Genomic DNA, 24692 nt, shown 5'->3' with positions numbered 1-24692 from the left:
CAACTGTGATTTCAGTGAGTATTCCTTTAAATAGGCAGGGGACAGATTAGTTATTGAGTTCACTCTGGCCCTAGGAGAAGTGACGAAAAATAACCAGCAAGACTACAGAGTCAACCCCGGGACCTAACAATGGCCCAGAGAGATAGTAAGTGCATTAGGACGTTGGGGCGCGATTTTACCGGGAAATTGCGGGTGCGTTGGGGGCGGGGGGGGCTCCAAAAATCGGGGAAATCCCGTTTGGGTTCGGAGCCCGGCGCCAATCCGCCGACGTCCGAGTTCCCCACGGACGCACCTGTGTGCACGCGGGTGTCCCGAATCCAGAAGTCCTGCCAGCAATTAAAGCCGGCGGGATGATAGTTAAAAAGCTAAACGTACCTTATTGAGGTACTTAAGGCAGTTTACGTGTGACAGATTACATGGTTGGAACGATTTTTAACTTACTGGGCAGCTTCCCCACAGCTTCTGATTCACGCCTGGTGAAACCAGGCATGAAGGGCCGGATCAGGCAAAAAGAAACAAAGCAAATTACATAAAAAACCATTGCACGAAGTTAAAACACAAAATCAACCTACCTTTCCTCCCTGCTCCAATATCTGATGTCTCCCTCTCTGATCTCCCCTTCTTCACCCCCCCCCCCCCCGATGTCCCCCCGATCTCCCCTTCTTCACCTCCCCGATCTTCCCCTCTCCCCCCCTCCCCGATCTTCCCCTCTGCCCCCAAGTTCAAATCCCACCCTGGTAGTTTGAGAATTTGAATTGAGATTAAAATAGATGCATTTAAGGAGAAGCTAGATAAGTACATAAGAGAGAAAGGAATAGAAGGATATGTTGATAGGATGAGATGGTGGGGGGAGACTTGTGTGGAGCATAAATACTAGCATAGACCAGTTGGGCTGAATGGCCCATTTCCAGACTGTAAATACTACGTAAGATGTAATTTAAAAAAATCTGGAAATAAAAAGCTGATATCAGTAAAAGTGACCATGAAGCTGTCGGATTGTTGTAAAAACCTTCACTAATGCCCTTAAGGGAAGGAAAACTGCCGTCCTTACTCAGTCTGACCTATATGAGACTCCAGTCCTACACCAACATGGTTGACTCTGAACTGCCCTCTAAAGTAGCCCAGTGAGCCACTCAGTTTTATCAAACTGCTAGAAAGGAAAACAAGAATCAAACCGGACGGACCACTCGGCTGCGACCTAGACATCAAATCAGAATACGACGAAGGCACGCCCAGCCCAGTCGACCCTCCTCACTAGCATCTGGGATTGGTGCCAAAGTTAGTAGAGCTGTCCCACAGACTAGTCAAGCAACAGCCTGACATAGTCAAGCTCACAGAATACTCTCCACTTGCCTGGATGACAATGACACCGCCATTAAAATGTCACCTGCAGTTCGGACAAGATAAGCCGATACCCAGCAGCCAATCCTGGTCAGTTCTACAACCCCACAGGATGGTGGTGTAAATACCCAGCATCGATCTGACCATATCGGAATATTTACAAACCCAACTTACTTGTTTACTGGCAAGAATGAGGCAAAAAAATGTTATTTTGTTTTAACACTTATTTGGGAGTTTAAACTCCGGACTCCCATCTTTGTGAATTACTGACATTAATCCAGAGGGGACATGATAATATCTGTCACCAACATTCAACCACTCTTTCAAAACTAATCTTCCAGATTCTGCAGACCACACAGGCACAGATTATTGAAACTGGTTATTATATATACACATTTATATATATACATATACACACATACACACATATATATATACATACACATACACAGATGCATATACATATATACACATATATTTACACACCTATATATTCACATATAGATATTTTTACACACATATATACATATACATATATATACAAATTCACACACATTTACACATTCCAGCAAGCTTCAAACATTTGATGCCAATCTGCTGTCTGAAGCTCACTGCTGTCTCTTCCCAAGGGATCACTTAGTCTGAAGCAATCAGCTGACTGCTTTATCAGACACAGCAGCACATTCACATCTCCGTGGCTAGAATTCAGACCCACATGGGTAGACACAGCCTCATTATAAAAGCTTCACGCAGTACACAAGACAGCAACATAACAATAGCAAATTGTTGTTTTACTGTTCTAACCTTGCAACCCGCTCTATGGCAGAAGCCTATTCGGTAAATGGCAAAAAAAAAAGCAATGGTTGTTTTCGGAATATAAACAAAAAGAGAACGGTTTAGTGCGTCAACGTTTGCTTTGCTCCAGTAATTATACAAATGCATATTCCGACTGTGCTTTTTATTCCATTTTTGGCCCATTTTGTTTCATTTCTGGCTCATTTGTTCACTGGTCTGATGAGTGACTGCTGAGACTATTGGGACAGAGGATGCTCTGTGTTGCAAGGTCATGTGAACGTCTCACAAACTTAAAAACGCAGTAAAATCTCATTCAACCAAAATATTTGGGGTTCACAATAACAAGTTAGTTGAACCAGAGTTCACTCAACAAGCTTTACTGTATGTTAGTGGCATCAAGCTCCCACAGGCATGGAACAAGTCCCAATCGTAACTACTCCTCAAAAAAACTGGAAGTCCCATAGAATGTGGAAAGTACAAGATGGGAGTTTTGCACTGATAAATGACCTGATGAATCAGCAGTTGATGTGCAAGCTAATTTTCCAACCATGAGAGTGAAGAGGATCATCGTTCATGGGTGGGTCATTAATTTTTAAACCTTTCCAGGCCACAAATAATCTTAATCTGAGTTTACAGTTCACTAGTTAACCCATTAAATAAATTGGGACATTAACACAGAATCAGACAGCACAGAAGGAGGCCACTCGGCCCATCGTGCGTATGTCGGCTCTTTGAACGAGTTATCCAATTAGTCCCACTCCCCTGCTCTTTCCCCATAGCCCTGCAAAGTTTAACTTTTTAATTAGAGATCCAATTCCCTTCTGAAAGTTACTATTGAATCCGCTTCCACCGCAATTCCGGGCAGTGCATCTCAGATCATAACAACTCGCTGTGTAAAATACTTTTCTCCTCATCTTCCCCTTAGCTTTTTCGCCAATTATCTTAAATCTGTGTCCTTTGGTTACCGGCCCTCCTGCCAATGGAAACAGTTTCTCCCTTTCTATTCTCTCAAAACCCCTCATAATTTTGAACACCTCTATTAAATCTTCCCTTAACCTTCTCTGTTCTAAGGACAACAATCCCATTTTTTTTAGTATCTCCAGATAACCAAACCCCCGTCCCTGGTACCATTCTAGTAAATTTCCTCTGCACCCTCTCCAAGGCCTTGTCGTCCTTTCTAAATTGCCCAGAATTCGACACAATACTCCAGCTGAGGTCTAACCAGTGTTTTATAAAGGTTCATCATGACTTCCATACTTTTGTACTTTATGCCTCTATTTATAAAGCCCAGGATCCCATATGCTTTTTAACCGCTTTCTCAACCTGCCCTGCCACCTTCAATGATTTGTGCACATATACCCCACCCCCGATCTCTCTGTTCCTGTACCCTTTTTAGAGTTGTGCCCTCTAGTTTATATTGCCTCTCCTCGTTCTTCCTACCAAAATGTACCACTTTGCATTTTTCTGCATTAAACTTCATCTGCCATGTGTCTGCCCATGCCACCAGCCTGTCTATATCCTCTTGAAGTCTATCAGTAGCCTCCTCACTGCTTACTATCTTTCTAAGTTTTGTGTCATCTGCAAATTTTGAAATTGTGCCCTGTACACCCAAGTCTAAATCATTAATATATATCAAGAAAATTGTAAACAATTTTACAACACCAAGTTATAGTCCAGCAATTTTATTTTAAATTCACAAGCTTTCGGAGGCTTCCTCCTTCGTCAGGTAAATGTTCAGGAGCTCCTTGAAGCCTACGCATTTATACTTCACAGAACAATACATGGTGTTTACAGACTGCCCCTGCAACTGCCCGTTGCCAAGGCAATCACCGTGTTCAGACAGAGAGGTGTCACCTGCAGAACCCCCGAATACACATTCAACAAAAAAACAAACAGGAAAAAAAAACAGAGAGAGGCAGAAACATCCGGAAGGCAGAGAAAGCCAGCAAATGACCCATTATATTAAAAACAGATAACATTTGTTCGCTGGTGGGGTAACGTGTAGCGTGACATGAACCCAAGATCCCGGTTGAGACCATGCAGACGCTGCGACAACGGATGAACGGACACCGCGCAACAATCGCCAAACAGGAGGGTTCCCTCCCAGTCGGGGAACACTTCAGCAGTCATGGACATTCATCCACCGACCTTCGGGTAAGCGTACTCCAAGGCGGCCTTCGAGACACACGACAACGCAAAATCGTCGAGCAGAAATTGATAGCCAAGTTCCGCACCCATGAGGACGGCCTCAACCGGGATCTTGGGTTCATGTCACGCTACACGTTACCCCACCAGCGAACAAATGTTATCTGTTTTTAATATAATGGGTCATTTGCTGGCTTTCTCTGCCTTCCGGATGTTTCTGCCTCTCTCTGTTTTTTTTTCCTGTTTGTTTTTTTGTTGAATGTGTATTCGGGGGTTCTGCAGGTGACACCTCTCTGTCTGAACACGGTGATTGCCTTGGCAACGGGCAGTTGCAGGGGCAGTCTGTAAACACCATGTATTGTTCTGTGAAGTATAAATGCGTAGGCTTCAAGGAGCTCCTGAACATTTACCTGACGAAGGAGGAAGCCTCCGAAAGCTTGTGAATTTAAAATAAAATTGCTGGACTATAACTTGGTGTTGTAAAATTGTTTACAATTGTCAACCCCAGTCCATCACCGGCATCTCCACATCATGACTACCATCGACACCACAAACTGCCGGCTCACAGTGGAAAGGATATCCAAGAAGATTGCGCATTTAGACACAGACATCAAGTTTTTACAGAGCTGCAAGAAAGCAGACAAGATCCCGAAAGGACTCCAGATCACGAACCCACTCAGGTCCACATACAACTCGGATTACGCTGAGAGACTCTGCCGCCGTACCTCTCGCACACTCCGCAACCATCTCATACACCAACTCTACAGCAGACGCCACAACCTCGAAACCAAGATAGAGTCCATACTCTCAACCTGTACTCAGGACATAGCAGACCAGCTACGTTATACCGCCAAACAGACGAGGCAACGGAACTACGCTGCCTACATGAAAACCAAGAGCAGGAAGCTTGAGAAACTCGGCATCACCACCAGCAACGACCAAGCTTCCCCTGGTACCACGGTTGCAACCACAGAGAAGTCTATTGTCAATTTATCCGACCACACCCTTCAACCAGACGAAATCGAAGTTCTCAGCCGAGGGCTCAATTTCTGCCCCACTACCAAAATGGACCCCACTAGTCTCGCGGCGGACACAGAGGAATTCATCAGGAGAATGAGGCTCCGGGAATTCTACCACAAACCCCAAGATTTCAGCAGCGAACCCAATGAGACAATCGACGATCCGGAACAGCAGACAGAGGGATCCGCGGTACAGCAACCGAAGAGGAAAGAGTCAAACTGGACTCCTCCGGAGGGTCGCTGCCCTCAGCTGGACATGTATGCTCAAGCTGTCAGCAAATGCGTCAATGCCAGATTCATCAGCCGCACTCAGAAGACAGTCCAGAATATCACCCGAGCACAACGCAACGCCATCAACGCTCTCAAGACCAACCGCAACATCGTCATCAAACCAGCGGACAAAGGAGGAGCCATAGTCATACAGAACAGAACAGACTATTGCAAAGAAGCATACCGACAACTGGACAACCAGGAACACTACAGACGGTTACCCGCAGATCCGACCAAAGAACACACCCACCAGCTCAACAAACTGATCAAGACCTTCGATCCAGACCTTCAAAGCATCCTATGCACTCTCATCCCACGTGATCCCCGCGTGGGAGACTTCTACTGCCTCCCAAAGATACACAAAGCCAACACACCCGGACGTCCCATCGTATCAGGCAACGGAACCCTGTGTGAGAACCTCTCTGGATACATCGAGGGCATCCTGAAACCCATCGTACAGGGAACCCCCAGCTTCTGTCGCGACACTACAGACTTCCTACAAAAACTCAGTACCCACGGACCAGTTGAACCAGGAACACTTCTCACCACGATGGACGTCTCGGCACTATACACCAGTATCCCCCACGATGACGGCATCGCTGCGACAGCATCAATACTCAACACCAACAACAGCCAATCTCCGGAAGCCATCCTACAACTCATCCGCTTCATCCTGGATCACAATGTCTTCACCTTCGATAACCAGTTCTTTACCCAAACACACGGAACAGCCATGGGGACCAAATTCGCACCCCAATACGCCAACATTTTCATGCACAAGTTCGAGCAGGACTTCTTCACTGCACAAGACCTCCAACCAACACTATACACCAGATACATCGACGACATTTTCTTTCTATGGACCCACGGCAAGGAATCACTAAAGAGACTACACGATAGCATCAACAAGTTCCATCCCACCATCAAGCTCACCATGGACTACTCCTCAGAATCAGTTTCTTTCTTGGACACACGAATCTCCATCAAAGACGGGCACCTCAGCACCTCACTCTACCGCAAGCCCACGGACAACCTCACGATGCTCCACTTTTCCAGCTTCCACCCTAACCACGTCAAAGAGGCCATCCCCTATGGACAGGCCCTGCGAATACACAGGGTCTGCTCAGACGAGGAGGAACGCGATGGACACCTACAGACGCTGAAAGACGCCCTAGTAAGAACGGGATATGACGCTCGACTCATCGATCGACAGTTCCGACGGGCCACAGCAAAAAATCGCATAGACCTCCTCAGGAGACCAACACGGGACGCAACCAACAGAGTACCCTTTGTCGTCCAGTACTTCCCCGGAGCGGAGAAACTACGCCATGTTCTCCGCAGCCTTCAACATGTCATCAATGAGGACAAACACCTCGCTATGGCCATCCCCACACCTCCACTACTCGCCTTTAAACAGCCACCCAACCTCAAACAGACCATCGTTCACAGCAAATTACCTAGCTTTCAAGAGAACAGCGTCCACGACACCACACAACCCTGCCACGGTAACCTCTGCAAGACATGCCAGATCATCGACACAGATACCACCATCACACGAGAGGACACCACCCACCAGGTGCATGGTTCATACTCCTGTGACTCGGCCAACGCTGTCTACCTCATACGTTGCAGGAAAGGATGCCCCAGAGCATGGTACATTGGCGAGACCATGCAGACGCTGCGACAACGGATGAACGGACACCGCGCAACAATCGCCAAACAGGAGGGTTCCCTCCCAGTCGGGGAACACTTCAGCAGTCATGGACATTCATCCACCGACCTTCGGGTAAGCGTACTCCAAGGCGGCCTTCGAGACACACGACAACGCAAAATCGTCGAGCAGAAATTGATAGCCAAGTTCCGCACCCATGAGGACGGCCTCAACCGGGATCTTGGGTTCATGTCACGCTACACGTTACCCCACCAGCGAACAAATGTTATCTGTTTTTAATATAATGGGTCATTTGCTGGCTTTCTCTGCCTTCCGGATGTTTCTGCCTCTCTCTGTTTTTTTTTCCTGTTTGTTTTTTTGTTGAATGTGTATTCGGGGGTTCTGCAGGTGACACCTCTCTGTCTGAACACGGTGATTGCCTTGGCAACGGGCAGTTGCAGGGGCAGTCTGTAAACACCATGTATTGTTCTGTGAAGTATAAATGCGTAGGCTTCAAGGAGCTCCTGAACATTTACCTGACGAAGGAGGAAGCCTCCGAAAGCTTGTGAATTTAAAATAAAATTGCTGGACTATAACTTGGTGTTGTAAAATTGTTTACAATTGTCAACCCCAGTCCATCACCGGCATCTCCACATCATGTATATCAAGAAAAGCAGAGGTCCCAGCACTGACCCCTGGGGAACACCACTGTACGCCTCCCTCCAGTCCGAAAAACAACCGTACTCTCTGTTTCCTGTCCCTTAGCCAATTCTGTATCCATGATGCTACTGTCCCCTTTACTCCATGGGCCGCAATCTTGATGATAAGCCTACCATGCAGCACTTTATCAAACGCCTTTTGAGAGTCCATATACACCACATCACCTGCACTGCCCTCATCTATCCTCCCTGTTACCTCATCAAAAAACTCTATCAGGTTAGTTAAACACAATTTGCCTTTAACAAATCAGTGCTGGCTTTCCCTAATCAATCCATCCTTGTCCAAGTGACTGTTAATTCTGTCCCAGTTTATTGTTTCTAAAAGTTTCCCCACCACCGAGGTTAAACTGACTGGTCTACAGTTGCTGGGTTAATCCTTACACCCTTTTTTGAACAAGAGTGCAACATTTTCAATTCTCCATTCCTCTGGCACCACCCCCATATCTACAGATGTTTGGAAGATTATGGCCAGCACCTCCGCAATTTCCACCCTTACTTCCCTCAGCAACCTGGGATGCATCCCATCCGGATTGGATGACTTATCCACTTTAAGTACAGCTAGCCTTTCAAGTACCTCTTCTTTATCAATTTTTAGCCCATCCAGTATCTCAACTATATCTTCTTTACTGAGACTGTGGCAGCATCTTCTTCCTTGGTGAAGACAGATGCAAAGTACTCATTTAGTACCTCAGCCATCCCCTCTGCCTCCATGAGTAGATCTCCTTTATGGTTCCTAATCGGCCCCACCCCTCCTCTTACTGCCCGTTTACAGTTTACAGTGATGGGACAAATGACCAATTCAACTATTTTTGTTGATATTGAGGGAAAAAGTGCAGCCAGGGCAATAGGAGAACTTCTTGTCCTTCTACAAAAACTCCCATGAGATCTTTAACTTCCACCTATCATGTGCGGCATTGCTGGAGGTGCCATGGTGACCAAGGTCACATCTGCCTGCTCAGGTGAACATAAAATTATCCCGCAACACTATTCAAAGAAGAGCAGGTGAGTTCTCCTGGTGTCCTGGTTAACATTCCTCCCTCAACCAGCACCCCCAAAATAGGTTAGATGGTCATTTATCTAATTCACTGTCTGTGGGACCTTGCAATGCACAAATTAACTTGTCGCATTTGCCTACAAAAAAAAGTGACTACAATTCAAAAGTAATTCATTGGCTGTGAAGCATTTTTGGAGACCCCGAGAATGTAAAAGACCCCTTAGAGGTGAAGGTTCTTTGTCTCCGATAGAAACTGAATCATCAGTGAGCGGTGAAACCGGCCACTTATGTTTGTGATAAATAAAGTTTCAGGAGGCTGCTGCAAATTACAAACCTAGCTAAAGTATATTTATCAAGAATATATGGAGAGAGAAACAGAGTTAACGTTTGAGGTCTTGAAACGTTAACTCTGTTTCTCTCTCTCCACACCTGCTGAGTGTTTCCCAGCATTTTCTGTTTTAATTTCTGATTTCCAGCACCCGCAGTATTTTTGCTTTTGTTTATCAAGAACATATCTAGTTTCACAGTAGTTTTCAGATCTGTGGATGGATACCTACAGAGACTATCAAAGGGTCAATCAGCCTGCAGTAGGTGGCCATCAATAGGTAATTAAAGAGCTGCAGTTTAACATCCTACACACGACTCCTGGTATAGGTTCCATTCTTGTCAATTTGAAAGATGAGAGCTCCGATTTCAATGAAAGTGAACTGAACCCTGCACCTTTGTTATCAGAACTATTTCTGGCTAACCACGGATCTGTCTTCAGTTCTCGGGGGGGGGGCGAAGGGAGAGACAGTCCGTGACAGACAAAACAGGATTAGATGACTTGAGCTATTTATATAAAGGGAGGGTTACATTCTCCTCATTCGATTCATTGAGAATTTAATTTGCGAGCGGTTCGATTGATGAGGGCTTCGCTCGTACAGGTTGGTTTACGCTCAGGAATGTGTGGCTGCCAGTTGGACTGGTTTGACTCAGTCCAGCGGAGGCTGTCACTTCTGTATTACCCATCAAACTGCTCGACTGTTCTGAGCGTCTGATCCATGGGTCAACTGCCCAACTTTCTGGTGGCTGACTTGAAATGTCAAGAGTTGCCTAGCAGCCCAGGGAAGCACTCTCATGTTAATATCATAGAATCATACAGCACAGAAGGAGGCCATTCGGCCCATCATGTCTGTGCTAGCTCTTTGAATGAGCTATCCAATTAGTCCCACTCCCCTGTTCTTTCCCCATATGTTTCCCTTTTCAAGTATTAATCCAATTCCCTTTTGAAAGTTACTATTGAATCTGTTTCCACCGCCCTTTCAGGCAGTGCATTCCAGATCATAACAACTCACTGCGTAAAAAAATTCTCATCTCCCCTGGATTTTTTTGCCCAATATCCTAAATCTGTGTCCTCTGGCTACCGACCCTCCTGCCAGTGGAAACAGTTTCTCCCTATCTAGTCTATCATAAACCCCTCCTATCCCATACTTTCAAAACAAAGTGAGTTCCCTTCCCATCATTATTATTATTATGTTGGCGATACAAATAAATGTGTCTGTTGCACTCTTAACAACAAGAGTAATAGCCACTTAAATACTGCACATGAAAAGAAATTCCACTGGTATCCTGGTGGACATTAATTTTCCAACCTTCAATATGCATCAACTCGCAATGAAAGATGTGAAGACTTTGGCCACTATTTAAAATATGGAACAGTTGTTCACTTTTGTGGGAAACATAGGCCGAGAATTTCCTCGGAGCTGCTCCCGCTCCGCCACTGTAATTTCACCGGAAATGCGGCAGAAACCCCGTGTGCCAGCACTTCCGGAGAAGTTACAGGGGCGGAACGGGAGCAGCTCTGAGGAAATTCCCATTCGTAGGTTCAGGCGGGATACCATTGGAGGCTTTTTAAAATTATGAGCAGGACTGACGTGTTGGATTTGCGTAAACTATTTGAAATGGGTAACGATAGTACAACACGAGGGCAGGTATGTTGGCAAAGAGCCAGGTTAGGTGCCAGGAAGCTGCCAAATGGATCTCGCAGGATGTGATGAGTATGGGTCAACAACAGTCCTTTAAGAAGGGATTGGAAAATTCCTGAGTGAGGAGGACATTGGGGATGTGTCAGTAAATTATGTTTGCCTAGTGATTACAGGCGATCATGATCTCCTGGAGCTTGCTGAGTTGACTTACGAGGGGAGATTTTTCTGGGTCTGCACTCTAGTGCATTGGATTACCAGAGTGCAGCAAATATCGGAGAATCAGGCAGCCAGAGTGCACAACTGCAGAGCAGCCCACGCAATCTACCTTCCATTTAAATTAACTGGTAGGAAAATTGTGTTACTCCTTTACAGGCATGCGCACCGGCCGCCCAACTTTCAGTTATTTGTTGGGCCCACGTGATCCAGTGAGCCTGGGTACTGACCCAGCAAGCTATCCCCTATGGGTTATGAAGGGTTTTGATAGAGTAGATAGGGAGAAACTGTTTCCACAGGCAGGATGGTGGTGGAAGCAGATTCAATAGTAAATTTCAAAAGGGAATTGGATATATATTTGAAAAGGAGAAACATGCAGGGTTATTGGAGAAAGAGCAGGGGAGTGGGACTAATTGGATAGCTCTTTCGGCACAGGCACAATGGCCGAATGGCCTCCTTCTTTGCTGTATCATTCTATGTCGTTGGAGAGAGGGTTCCCAAAATTTTTCCTGAAATTAGACACAAGCGGGTGGATTTTCCTGTGGGGGGGCGTAATTGGGGCGTTACACCCAAAATTCCGGTTATTCATGTACCCATTTTGCCGCTGTCTATTTACACCCAAATTTCCTGCCAATTGATTAACATATGCCAAAACATAAACATGGGCGGAAATAAGTGGAAATCATCATAAACAATCGGGGCCCCGAGCAAAGCGCCAAATGGCCACTGTATATTCCTTCCATAAGCATGAAAATTAAAGATACAAATCATCTAACCATGACTCATGCGCATTGGGCACAGCACATTTAAGAACATGCATTCGCAGAAGCTTTTCAAGTTCTAATGTAACTTGTGCTGATGCCATAAAAGTGCATTCAATGAAACAGAAAACACAGTGCAGATCTCAGCGAGGATCAACAAAAAATAAATTGGTCAAAACATCGCAATAAAACACCAGAAAAACGGCTTTGTTTCCTGCAGCACCTAAAATTTTGGGCTTAATTTTACACCAGTGTAACTGCAGGAAATTCATGTGTACGGCCCGGGAGCAGAGCCATTATAATAAGCCGAGACGTGTTCGGGCGCAGGGATCGATAGAGGGGCGTAAAAGAGTGAGGAAATGTGGGCGTAGCATAATTACATTCGTAACGCACTTGCGACCGAGTTTCCTCGATCTTCCACAACCCGATTACATGCGTCTCTGGGCGCAAACACGCAGGAAATTGCGCGTGATATTTTACTGGGTTTTTTTTCTCCCTCTCCAGCAGGAGTTAACATTACGAGAGGGCAAGTCATGAGGTTCCACTGCCAAGTGGGTAGGGTAGGGTAGGGTAGGCATTCATGGGCCTGGCAGTGTTTCTTGTTCTTCTTTTCATGTCTTTGTATAAATGCATTGCCGAACCCCGGGAAATAAAAGAAATCCCCCAAAAATTGGATTTGGGTAGAAAGAAGAGACATTATTAGAAATTTTCAAACGAATGCAAATAATTCCAGATCGAGCTTCAGACAATGAAGTCCAGCCTCTGTCTGACAGACATTAAAATCACTGCAACTGAACAGCTGAGGCCCGATAGCATGGTGCCCCTGCCAGAATGCCTCAAGGAAGTGAGCTGCTTTTATCTCAAAGGGAAAATGTTCAATGAATCCATCATTAGCCCTCAGCTTTCAACCTACGTTTTACATGACAGTGTTGAAGAGATGTCAGTGCTCATCCAGAGAAACTGCTGGCATTTACAAACCAAGACAAGTAGATAAACGTGCCTTGCCGAAAAGGGAAAATTCTGCAGTCAAATAACATCCAATTATGTAGTCATTTTAATGATATTGCAGCCAATGATGCGAGCAGTGTCAGCTACAGAACGAACGGGTCTGACAGCCATTGTTTCATCCACAGATTCAGAAGCAATGTCCAGTTTTAATAACGTGGGTTTGAATGGAGGATGGCGGGGGGGGGGGTGGTTGGGGGCGGGTGGTTGGGCCGCGGGGAGTGTACAATTTTTTTAGCGATTGAGCAATAAAACAACAGACTAGTACCAAACAAGGCAACCCATACGCTAGTGTCTGTGCCATTGCCACTGCTAGACTGGTACTGGCAGTGTTGTCAGAGCTCTTGGCCATAATAAGATCAGTGCACTCCACTCAACCCATAAAATCTCCCATTTAAGGGCTGATTCTATGGATGGGCTAAAAAATGGCCCCTGCTCCCATACGCACTCAAGAAGGAGAATGGCAGCCCGACCTTGCTGAACTCCGCAGGCTCCATCGCTTTACATAATTTCAATAAACTCATAGAATCATATAGCACAGTAGGAGGCCATTCGGCCCATTGTGCCTGTGCTGGCTCTTTGAAAGAGCTATCCAATTAGTCCCACTCACCCTGCTCTTTCCCCATAGCCCTGCATTTTTTTTTTCCAGGGAGGATTAAGCCACCTGAAGTGGGGGGGACAGGGATGTAAGGAATAGGGCATGCAGAAGCTCTTTAAGGGCTGCCACTCCACTGCTCGAGTGGAATTCGATAGGGGGGGGGAGTCAGGGTGAAGCGCCAGTGGAGGTAGCGGCAGGTGAGTAGCGACAGAAGACAGGGAGGGTTAAGGCCACATATGCAGCTGCTGCAGGACCCATGGACTCCTGCCATACAGAGGCTGCGCACCAGGCTCCATGCTTTAATCTGCTCTGCAAAGTTTCTCCCTTCCACCAAACTAAATCAAGCAAAAAGCACAATACTCGTTTAACCTTACATTCTACGTTATATACCCTCAGCCAGTTGCTTTCCTTGGTATGGCATTCCCAAGGTGCCAGCAGTTCAGGAGCCAACATGTCCCACACAGCATTTAGTCATTTCATCTGTGCCTATATCCTTATAATCTTGTTCGTAACTGGTAATTCATCCAGCTTTTTTTTTTAGTTTTAAAGATATTAATTGATAGTTGGAAGTCCTGAGTCATAAGCGGCTTTAGAGTCAACCGTTTGGTATTGCCGCCAGTTCCTGGCGCCTTCACTTTGTGCAGCCGGTCACAACACCAAATTAAATTTGCCCGAATCGCTAAAGTTACTTGGCTGGTGCCGCCAGCTGCAGGAGACCTTGGGATTGGGAGCAGTTGGCGCTACTATCGCGCTAAAACCAATGTAAAAGCAGCGCCTTGAGTAAACTAGATAGGAGTGAGCTCTGAACCAAACGTCCCAATCCACGTCTTATAGCTCAATCCCAATTATTAATCCAACGGTTTATCCCAGAGGCGGTGGTAGTGAGTAAAACCAAGCAGATCAGCCTCATGCTGAATGCTGGTACAGGACCCCAGCCCAATGAACCGGGAGTAACAGCAACAACAACAACTGCAAATTGCATTTATATAGCGCCTTTAACGTGGTAAAACATCCTAAGGGGCTTCACAGGAGCAATTATCAAACAAAGTTTGACACCGAGCCACATAAGGAGATATTAGGACAGGTGACCAAAATCCTCGTCAATGGGTTAGGTTTTAAGGAGTGTCTTAAAGAAGGAGAGAGAGGTAGAGAGGCGGAGAGGTTTAGGGAGGGAATTCCAGAGCTTAAGGCCCAGGCAGCTGAAGGATGAAAATCAAAATAAAAGGAGTACTAAGAACAATATCCAGATATGAAAGCAAGGGTTTTGGGGATACAAGACTCTCTTCAGAGGCAGCAAGTAGACCATTGTTATTTAGTATACAACCAATATCAAGTTTCCTGTGGATCTATGAGGGGGGGGGGGGGGGAGATTTAACTTCCATTTTCTAATTACTCAATCCCAATCTATGGCAGTCCGAAGTAATAGCTCTGGTTACAGACAACAAAAAATACCACAAAAGACGCAGTCCCTGCTCGATGAATTTTGTTGTTTGTGATACAATTTTGTGTAGCAGAGAGAATTCAGCCATAAGGCAAAAACAATTCAAGCCCAAATCGTTCCTTTGAACTATGTGAATCCAGACAGGGAGTGGCAGAAGATTTATCATAAAACCAATGGTACAGTGAAAGACAAGAGGCAGGCAGGCATCCACCACCTGAACTGGTGGTTTCCAACCACACCTCTGCAGGCTGTGTCCCTGTTCCTCAAAACAAACAATGGATTCAACGGCCATTTTGCAATGGAAAGTATGTTAGAATGTGGCCAAGCCGCAGAAAAGCAACCAGATTATCTTGTGATTATATCATATTGCTGTGTTAAAATTCTTATCCTTGTTTTCCTGTCCCTCCTTGGGGCCTCGCCCCACCCTATCTCTGTAACCTCCTCCAGCTCTACAACTCTCCAAGATCTCTGCGCTCCTCCAAATTCTGGCCTCTTGCACATCCCCGATTTTCTTCGCTCCACCATTGGCGGCGGTGACTTCAGCTGCCCAGGCCCTGAGCTCTAGAATTCCCTCCCTAAACCTCTCTACCTCTCTCCTCCTTTAAGACCAAGCTTTGACCTTTGACCAAGCTTTTGGTCACCTGTCCTAATAACTACTTATGTGGCTCGGTGTCAAGTTTTGTTTGATAATCGCTCCTGCGAAGCACTTTGGGACGCTGTATAAATGCAAGTTGTTGTTGTATGCCTTCTGTTGTTAAATGGCAGGGTAAACCATCTAGGGGAAGTGGCAGAGAGCAGGGCCCACACTAGCAGCAAAGGCTTACCCTCCTGGTGCCTGTCAATTATGTTCATGAGGTACGGACTAATTATTGAATTAATTAAAACAAAACAAAGTGCTAAAAAAAGTTTAATTAGCTGAATCATTCAGTAACAACTATTGGTATTACCCAGTACAATAGTTGAGCATTAAATCCTGAAGAAACTCTTCAGCCCACTAAAGGAAGAATTGACAAGCCCACATCTGGCCTACACGCTGCGTTCCCCGCATAAACCCCTGAACCAAATGAGACAAACCTTGCCTCCGATGATTTGGTAATACAGCAACGGCTATGGAAACATTAATGACGTCTGCTGCCAATTTCAACAGTCAATTAACATTCAGGAAAACCCCTAAGTAACAACTCCCCTCCACTCCCACACTAATTTCCCAAAAGCAACTCAGGCATGTGCACTAATCTACACCAGGTACATTTTCTGACCAGTGCTGCTCCCATATAAACGCTTAATGCCTTTGTACTAAATACCTCTGCGAACTTTTTAACGCAGGCATTAATCTGTACAAAACATTTCTTATAAGGTTACCTTTTGATTCAAAATCTTCTCCCTGTAGGTTAGATTGTTTGTCTGAGAAGTTCAGTGATATAATAGACTACAAGATTTCACAACACAAATCCAAGCATTACCACTGAATTTATAGACAGAAAGTCCAAACATATAAGGGACAATTTTCCTATTTCACACCCACCACCACCGACGCCCCCCCAACCACCCAAGCCTAGTTGCAAAGCACTTGAAGTGCCCTCCATCTGCAATGACAGGAACCCGCCTGTATTTCCAGGTTCAGGTCATCAACAGAGGCCAGACATGCACCCCCTAGGGTTACCAATCCTCCAGGATCGCCCTGGAGTCTCCAGGAATTAAAGATTAACCTCCAGGACGCCGCTGCGAGATGCCCGCTTTGACTAACTGAGAAACAGTTGACTAATTGTGGCTGCCTTTTAACCATCTTCAGTACTGATAAATAAAATGCTTGGGGGAGCAAGTTGTAACTTAGAAGTTAATGGAATATGTATGTGGAGAAAATGTGTTAGGAGTACGCAGCATTACAGAGAGGTTGTGATCAATCTCGTTTGCAGTACTAATTTCCTCCTTTTCAGTTTAAGGCTCACATCAAGCTTTGTGAACATGCATTTTTAATATTAAGTTGTAGAGGGAATGGCAGGCAGAGGATTTCGATAAAGGGAAGTATAGATCAAAGGTATTAAGGGATATGGGCCAAAGGCAGGTTTTTGGAGCTAGATCACAGATCAGCCATGATCTTATCAAATGGCGGAGCAGGCACGAGGGGCTGAATGGCCTACTCCTGTTCCTATGTTCCTATTGACACCCAACACATTGACCCAGGTCATGTTATCTAAGAAATAAAATGCCACATCCTCTTCAGCCCTAATTAGTAAGATTGTAATGGATAGATGCAGCCTAATAGGTTATTTCGCAGCAAAAATCCATATATATTTGTAATATGAATATCATAGTATCATAGTAGGTACAGCACAGGAGGTGGCCATTCGGCCCATCGTGCCTGTGCCAGCTCTTTGAAAGAGCTTTCTATATATAAAACCTATGTATTTACCTATAAAACCTAGTATTATAAGAACATAAGAACATAAGAAATAGGAGCAGGAGTAGGCCAATCGGCCCCTCGAGCCTGCTCCGCCATTCAATAAGATCATGGCTGATCTGATCCTAACCTCAAATCTAAATTCATGTCCAATTTCCTGCCCGCTCCCCGTAACCCCTAATTCCCTTTACTTCTAGGAAACTGTCTATTTCTGTTTTAAATTTATTTAATGATGTAGCTTCCACAGCTTCCTGGGGCAGCAAATTCCACAGACCTACTACCCTCTGAGTGAAGAAGTTTCTCCTCATCTCAGTTTTGAAAGAGCAGCCCCTTATTCTAAGATTATGCCCCCTAGTTCTGATTTCACCCATGCTTGGGAACATCCTTACCGCATCCACCCGATCAAGCCCCTTCACAATCTTATATGTTTCAATAAGATCGCCTCTCATTCTTCTGAACTCCAATGAGTAGAGTCCCAATCTACTCAACCTCTCCTCATATGTCCACCCCCTCATCCCCGGGATTAACCGAGTGAACCTTCTTTGTACTGCCTCGAGAGCAAGTATGTCTTTTCTTAAGCATGGACACCAAAACTGTATGTAGTATTCCAGGTGCGGTCTCACCAATACCTTATATAACTGCAGCAATACCTCCCTAGCAATAAAAGCCAACATTCCGTTGGCCGTCTTGATCACCTGCTGCAACTGCATACTAACTTTTTGGAATTATTAAAGAGGATCTAAACTTATATTACAAATAATATGTAAACAAATGCAGGTTGTTGTAATATAAATATAAAACCTATCTGTAATGAATTACTTCCTATAGACCAAATGCAATATTAAATACCATTTTGGATTAATCATTTTTTTGTACATTGGCACTGACTTGTGTGAAACGTTGGGGGAATGGAACATAGGCACATTGTGTATATGGAGTCAGACCTGTGCCTTCAATAGGTGAGTCTCAATAGGCAGGTCAGTTCATTTTTATCCAGAATTCGGATATACACAGTACCGGAATTCAAAGTAACATGCTCTTTCTTGTGGGCTGAACTTTCACCATCAGGACTAGAAGGCTATATCGAAAATGTTACTTTCACCCTATCAGTTTCAAACAGATCGACTATTAATATTACAGAATAAATTACTCGCTAAATTTCAAGTGGAAGACAAAGACCTGTAAGAATAACACAATAGCAAATGAAACAAATCTAACAGAGTAAAAGTGGAGATTACATAGAATTACATAGCATTTACAGCACAGAAACAGGCCATTCAGCCCAACTGGTCTATGCTGGTTCGTGCTCCACACGAGCCTTCTCCCCATCTAATTCATCTAAGCCTGTCTGCATATCCTCATGTGTTTATCCAGCTTCCCCTTAAATGCATCTATGCTATTTGCCTCAATTACTCCTTGTGGTAGCAAGTTCCACATTCTAACCACTCTCTGGGTGAAGAAGTTTCTCCTGAATTCCTTATTGGATTTATTAGTGACTAACTTATATTTATGACCCCTACTTTTGGTCTCCCCCTAAAAGTGGAAACAGAGGTTCCTCAAACCTTCTGCATCAGAGAATTTTCTTTTTAAAAAAACTACAGTGCTTCCAAACCTCTCAACAAACATCCAATTGATAGGTTCAGATCGCAAACAGGCCTGGTTACATCAGCTATTCCAATGCATTCATTTCCTGCGATGCTTCATCATATTACACAGTCTGAACAGGAATACTTTCACAAACCAAAAGTAGATTTATTGCAAAAAATGTTTTTACTTCAATTTGAAAGAAAAAATACGTGAATACATTTCAACATTTTACTGTACAGTCACTGCTTCTATTACACAGTGCTTATTTTGCTATAACTGGTAAACTGAATAAAACAAAACGTTTTGCCCTTGGTTGATGTCGCCCATTATAAAGTATTTGCCTCCACATACCTTTCTCTGCGTTGTGGCTAATTATAAATAACAGAATAGCAAAAATAACAAGTATCGAAAGTATCACACTGAGGCGAAAGCCAGGGACAGGCATGAGCAAATGCAGACTTTCTGACAGAAATGTTGACTTTGCTTATAAAGGGAATGAAAGACAAAGAATGTGTTGATACTAATACCACCAACACATTTCACCGGATCTCACTCGCGCTGCTCAGGCAATCTTTAAACTGGCCGAGAAAAATTTTGCATAGTTTTGTTCTAGGTGGCTGGTGATTTGTTGTTGTTGTGACGCAAGCAATGTTGTGGCATCATAGAATCATTGGGGTCAATTCTAACTACCTCGGCCTGGCGGAAACGAACGTGGCGGTAGAGCCCCAAGTGGTGCGCGGGTACACTTACCGCTCTGTTCCCGCCCACTGCCATTTTTCCGGAAGCCTCCACATGGGCGGCCTTGACGCCCACCTGTTTCAGGCAGGAGCCTAATTCTAATATGCTAATTAGGGTCCGTAGGCATACGTAGGCCCGTGATGCAATTTCGAGATAGCAGGTGTTGAAGGCCCCTCCAAAGGTAGATAAGTTCCTGCTTTTGTTAAAAAGATTTTTATGCAGCCAGAAAGAGTGATACTGACACCATCAATGCACTCGCAGAGATCCTGCCATTTGGGCCATTTTTAAAATGGCAAAGACACCCAACCCCTAGATTGTCTCCCCCTCCAAAGATAAAGCTTCTGGCTCGGCTCCACGGAGAAGCCACTGGATTTCCGACCCATCACGGTCGTCGAGTTGCCCGTGGGAGCGCTGGTTCAGCCGTCACAGCCGGTCGATCCTTCAAAATGGTCCGGGCCTCACGCTGAGCACATCGGGCGGACGGTACAATCACATCTCCCATCGCAAGCCCGGGGTTGAGATCAACCCCAAAGACAATCTTACGGCACAGAAATGGGCCATTTGGCCCATCAAGTCTGTGCCAGTGTTTTTCTCCACATCAGCCACTCTTCTGCTCACTCCCCATTTCTTTTAATTTATAAATCCATATATATCACTTTTACTGAAGAATTTCTCTTTATCTATTCTCTGCAGAACTCTTTAAAGAAATTAAACAAAGTTGGTCAGGCACGACCTGCCTTTCAGAAATCTGTGCTGACTGGCACTATTTGCTCATGTTTCTCCAAGTGCCTAGTCACTTCATCCAGCATTACAGACACTAGTAATTTACCAGCAACTGAAGTTAAGACTAACGGGGCTATAATTTCCCAGCTTATCTCTGTCTCCTTTTTTTAAATAGGGTGTCATATTTTCTACCTTGCAGTCCTCCAGCACAATTTTCCGACCATACCTAGCTCCCCTCAGGATAATCCGATATAAACCTCAGCCGTAGCTTTTCATATCTTTATATAACACCCGTTTGTATCACGAAAATGGCTATTTGTTGCCACAGTCATGGAGCAGTACTTACGATGCTCTTTTAATAAGCTTAGGTCTCAGACTGTGCTGCTCCCAGCCTCAGCAGAAGTACAAAGCTTGGTATTGGGAGGCAGAAAGCAAATGGCTTATTGCCAGATGTGGCTGATTGGTGCATGGCTTGCACGGGGAGATAACTAGTCAGAGTGGGGCGCTGGCTCGTCACTGCCGCTTTCTTGAGTCTAAGGTCTAAGTCTGGATCTCCCTCAGAGTAGCAGCGGGGCAGGAATTCTGATGGTCCTCTCCAACCCCACTGCGATCCATGACCCATTTTCCTGGATCAAGAGTGATTTGCAGTGCAGGACGGGCTCTCGGCAGGACTCCTACCACCAAGAAGGAGACATCGGCCCGTACATCCGTCACTGCACATGGAAAGGGGCAGTACTGCAGCACCCAAACAGGCAGCGAGGGTCGTTAAACAGGGGGGGGGGGGGGGGTGTAGAAAAGTCCTGAAGATGAACAAACTATCCAAGACTATGACCTACAAAGGTAAATGCTTGAGTTCCTCCCCCCCCCGCTCCCCCATTTAGAAAATTCATGGCTGTGCCGCCACTAACCCAGGCCTACCGCAACCTTTTACCACTGGAGGGGAAATGAGCCGGGTAGCTGGGCCCCATTTCCCCTCCCCACCGGCATTTACATGCAGTTGGTTGGGAGGCCAGCAGAGGGCGGGACTGGCCGAGAAATGGAGCACAAGGCGGGAAGTCAGTGGTAAACCTCGCTGTCTGATTTTGCTCCATTTTCCACTGGTACCCCAACCAATATTGGGTAGAAACGCAGAGGAAAATCCAACCCTAAGTCCGTCACCTTTTATGTCGCTTGGGCATCTGATTGAGTTCTGGTAGCACAAACACGTGATTTTCTTTGCCGTTCTCACAGATTAAGCACTCTACTGTTACACAATAAGCCATTTAGTAGCCCAGCCCAGAGCTGGTAAAATCCAAACAGCATTGGAATGTTAGTCGAGGCTGTGAATTGTAAGTCTTCTTATCCAACATTGTACCACAAAAGCCAGCAGGCACTACAAAGCAATGGGCCGAACATTTCCTAGAGTAACAAGAGTAATAATCAAGGAAGATGAGTTGAATATCTTCAAAAAAGAAAATCAACTGGTGTAAACAAGCAAGAGAACAACTGGAAATAAAAACTGTGAGAGCCATATATCCAAGCCGATGACACAAAGATAGGTGGCATAGTAAGTAGTGTAGACGGGAGCATAAAATTACAAAGAGAAATTGATAGATTAAGCCAGCAAGCAAAACTGTGGCAGATGGATTTCAACGCAGGTAGGTGTGAGGTCATCCATTTTGGACCAAAAAAGGATAGATCCAAGTATGGTGAAAAGCTAGGAACAGTGGAGGTCCAAAGAGATTTAGGGGTCCATGTACACAGATCACTAAAATGTAGTGGGGTCAGGTACAAAAACTAATTAAAAGGATAATGGAATGTTAGCCTTTATATCTAGAGGATTAGAATATAAAGGGGAAGTTTAGCTACAGCTGTACAAAACCCTGGTTAGACCACATCTGGAGTACTGTGTACAGTTCCGGGCACCGCACCTTAGAAAGGATATATTGGCCTTGGAAGGAGTGCAGCGTAGATTCACCAGAATGTTACCAGGGTTAAAAGGGTTAAAATATGAGAAGAGATTACACAAACTAGGCTTGTATTCCCTGGAATATAGAAGGTTAAGGGGTGATTTGATTGAGGTTTTTAGGATTTTGAAAGGAATTGATGGGGGAGATAGGGAGAAACATTTTCCACTGGTGGGAGAGTCTAGGACAAGGGGACATAACCTTAAAATCAGAGCCAGGCCATTCAGGAGAGAAGTTAGGAAACACTTCTTCACACAAAGGGTGGTAGAAGTGTGGAACTCTCCCCCACAAAAAGCAAGAGATGTTATCTCAATTAATAATTTTAAATCTGAGATCGATAGATTTTTGCTAGTCAAGTGTATTATGGAGTCAAGGTAGATAAATGGAGTTAGGGTATAGATCAGCCATGATCTCATTGAATGGCGGAACAGGCTCGAGGGGCTGAATGGCCTACTCCTGTTCCTATGTATAACAGGCGGCTGAATCGATACTGCCCATTTTATACTATCAACCCAATTACCCCCAATATTTCCATTTCCTCCTGACATGGTCAAAGAAATCTCTCCCCTTTGTAATGGATTCAAAAATCTGCAAGCAGATCTATGGAGTAAGAGTTGAAGTTTAGATTTAATCAAGTTGGGATTGGAAAAGGGGAGAAGGAGGAAAAGGAGAAAACAATTGTCAGTAGACCCTTCTTCACAGAACAATCAGTAATAGTTTGAGCATTTCAGAAAATGCTTACCTCTGGTTCTGTACACCGGGTTGCTCCCCCTTTATCTAGAAAACAAAAACGAATGTTAAAAAAAGTTAACTTCTTAATAATATAGATTTTTATGGACACATTGCAGTAACTCTACAAGGCAGTTTCCATTGCAAGCAACAAAACAAGAGTTCAGTGTTGCATCTAAAGGAATCTACTGTACAATCCTTGCACACACTGCTGCTTACACAAGTTAACCCAATGTCGATCACGCCATTTATTTAAAATCACAATAACAACTATTTGCATTTATATCGCGCCTTCAACAAAAAGAAACGCCCCAAGAAAAAAATGAACGCTGAGCCAAAGGAGGAGATATTAGGAGAGGTGATCAAAAGTTTGTCTGAAGAGATAGGCTTTACAAAGGGTCTTAAAGGAGGAGAGGGAGATGGAAAGGCAGAGAGAATTATGGAAGAAATTTCAGACTGTTGGGCCTAGGCAGCTGAAGGCATGGCCGCACAAGGGGCCTGAGTCAGATGAATGGAGAGTTTGCTGGGGTTGTATGGCTGGAGGAGATTACAGAGCTAGAGAAAAGCAAGGTCCTGCTGGAATGTAAACACAAGTATGAGAATGTTAAATCTGAGGCGCATGGGGACTGAGAGCCAATGTAGATCAGCGAGGGCAGGAGTGATGGGAGAGCGGGACTCAGTGCTGGATAGGATGTGGGCAGCAAAGTTTTGGACGAGTTGGAAGTTTACAGAGGGTCGAGGATGGGAGGCCGGCCAGATGAGCATTGGAACAGTTGAGTCTGGATGCGACAAAGGCATGGATGAGCTTCAGCAACAGCTGGGCTGTGGGGCAGAGGCGAGCGACTTTACAAAGGAGGAAGGATGTGGTCTTGTTGATGGAAAGGATATGGGGTTGGAAGCTTAGCTCAGGGTCGAAAAGGGCGCCAAGACTGCAAACATTCTGGTTCAGCCTGAGACAATAGCTGGGGAGGGGTTTGGAATTGGTGGCGGGGGTACGGGGTTTGTGGTGGGGGCCAAAGACGGTGGCTTTGGTCTTCCTAATATTGAGCTGGAGGAAATCGCGGCTCATCCATGAATCTGTCTGATAAACAGTCTCAAAACATAAAGGCAGTGGAAAAATCAAGCTAGATGGTGGCGAGGTAGAGCTGGGTGTCATCAGCATAGATGTAGAAGCTGACCCCTATGTCTACAGATGATGTTGCCAAGTGGCAACATGTAGATGAGAAAGAGGAGGAGGCCAATATCCTTGGGGACTCCAGAGATAATCGGCTGGAGGGGAAAGAGAAGCCATTGCCGGAGATACTCTAGTATGATTGGAACCAAGCGAGGATAGTCCCACTGAGCTGGACAACAGAGGTGAGGTGTTTAGTTGACCCTGTCAAAGGCTGCAGAGAGGTTGAAGAGGACTAATGCATCAAGATCATAGTAACAGAACATAAGAAATAGGAGCAGGAGTAGGCCATAGGGCCCCTCAAGCCTGCTCCGCTATTCAATCAGATCATGGCTGATCTTCAACCTCAACTCCACTTTCCTGCCCAATCCCCATATCCCTTGATTTCCCCTAGAGTCCAAAAATCTATCTATCTCAGCCTTGAATATACTCAACGACTGAGCATCCACAGCTCTCTGGGGTGGAGAATTCCAAAGTT

The 24692-nt window shown here is 45.1% G+C and overlaps 1 protein-coding gene across 5 annotated transcripts in view; it reads right to left on the bottom strand.

Annotated features, from left to right (window-relative positions):
* The window catches only part of LOC137310398 (protein spire homolog 1-like), a 280950-nt gene that overhangs the window by 223699 nt on the left and 32559 nt on the right, over positions 1–24692 (bottom strand). For all 5 annotated transcript variants that reach the window (XM_067978235.1, XM_067978246.1, XM_067978243.1 and 2 more), the window contains exon 2: positions 23057–23091. In XM_067978235.1, the coding sequence (XP_067834336.1) occupies positions 23057–23091 (35 nt within the window). The remainder of the gene's footprint in view (positions 1–23056; positions 23092–24692) is intronic.

Source organism: Heptranchias perlo, chromosome 3 (assembly GCF_035084215.1).
Source record: "Heptranchias perlo isolate sHepPer1 chromosome 3, sHepPer1.hap1, whole genome shotgun sequence".
In the NCBI taxonomy this organism is placed as follows: Eukaryota; Metazoa; Chordata; class Chondrichthyes; order Hexanchiformes; family Hexanchidae; genus Heptranchias; species Heptranchias perlo.
This window is presented reverse-complemented; position numbering and strand designations above follow the sequence as displayed.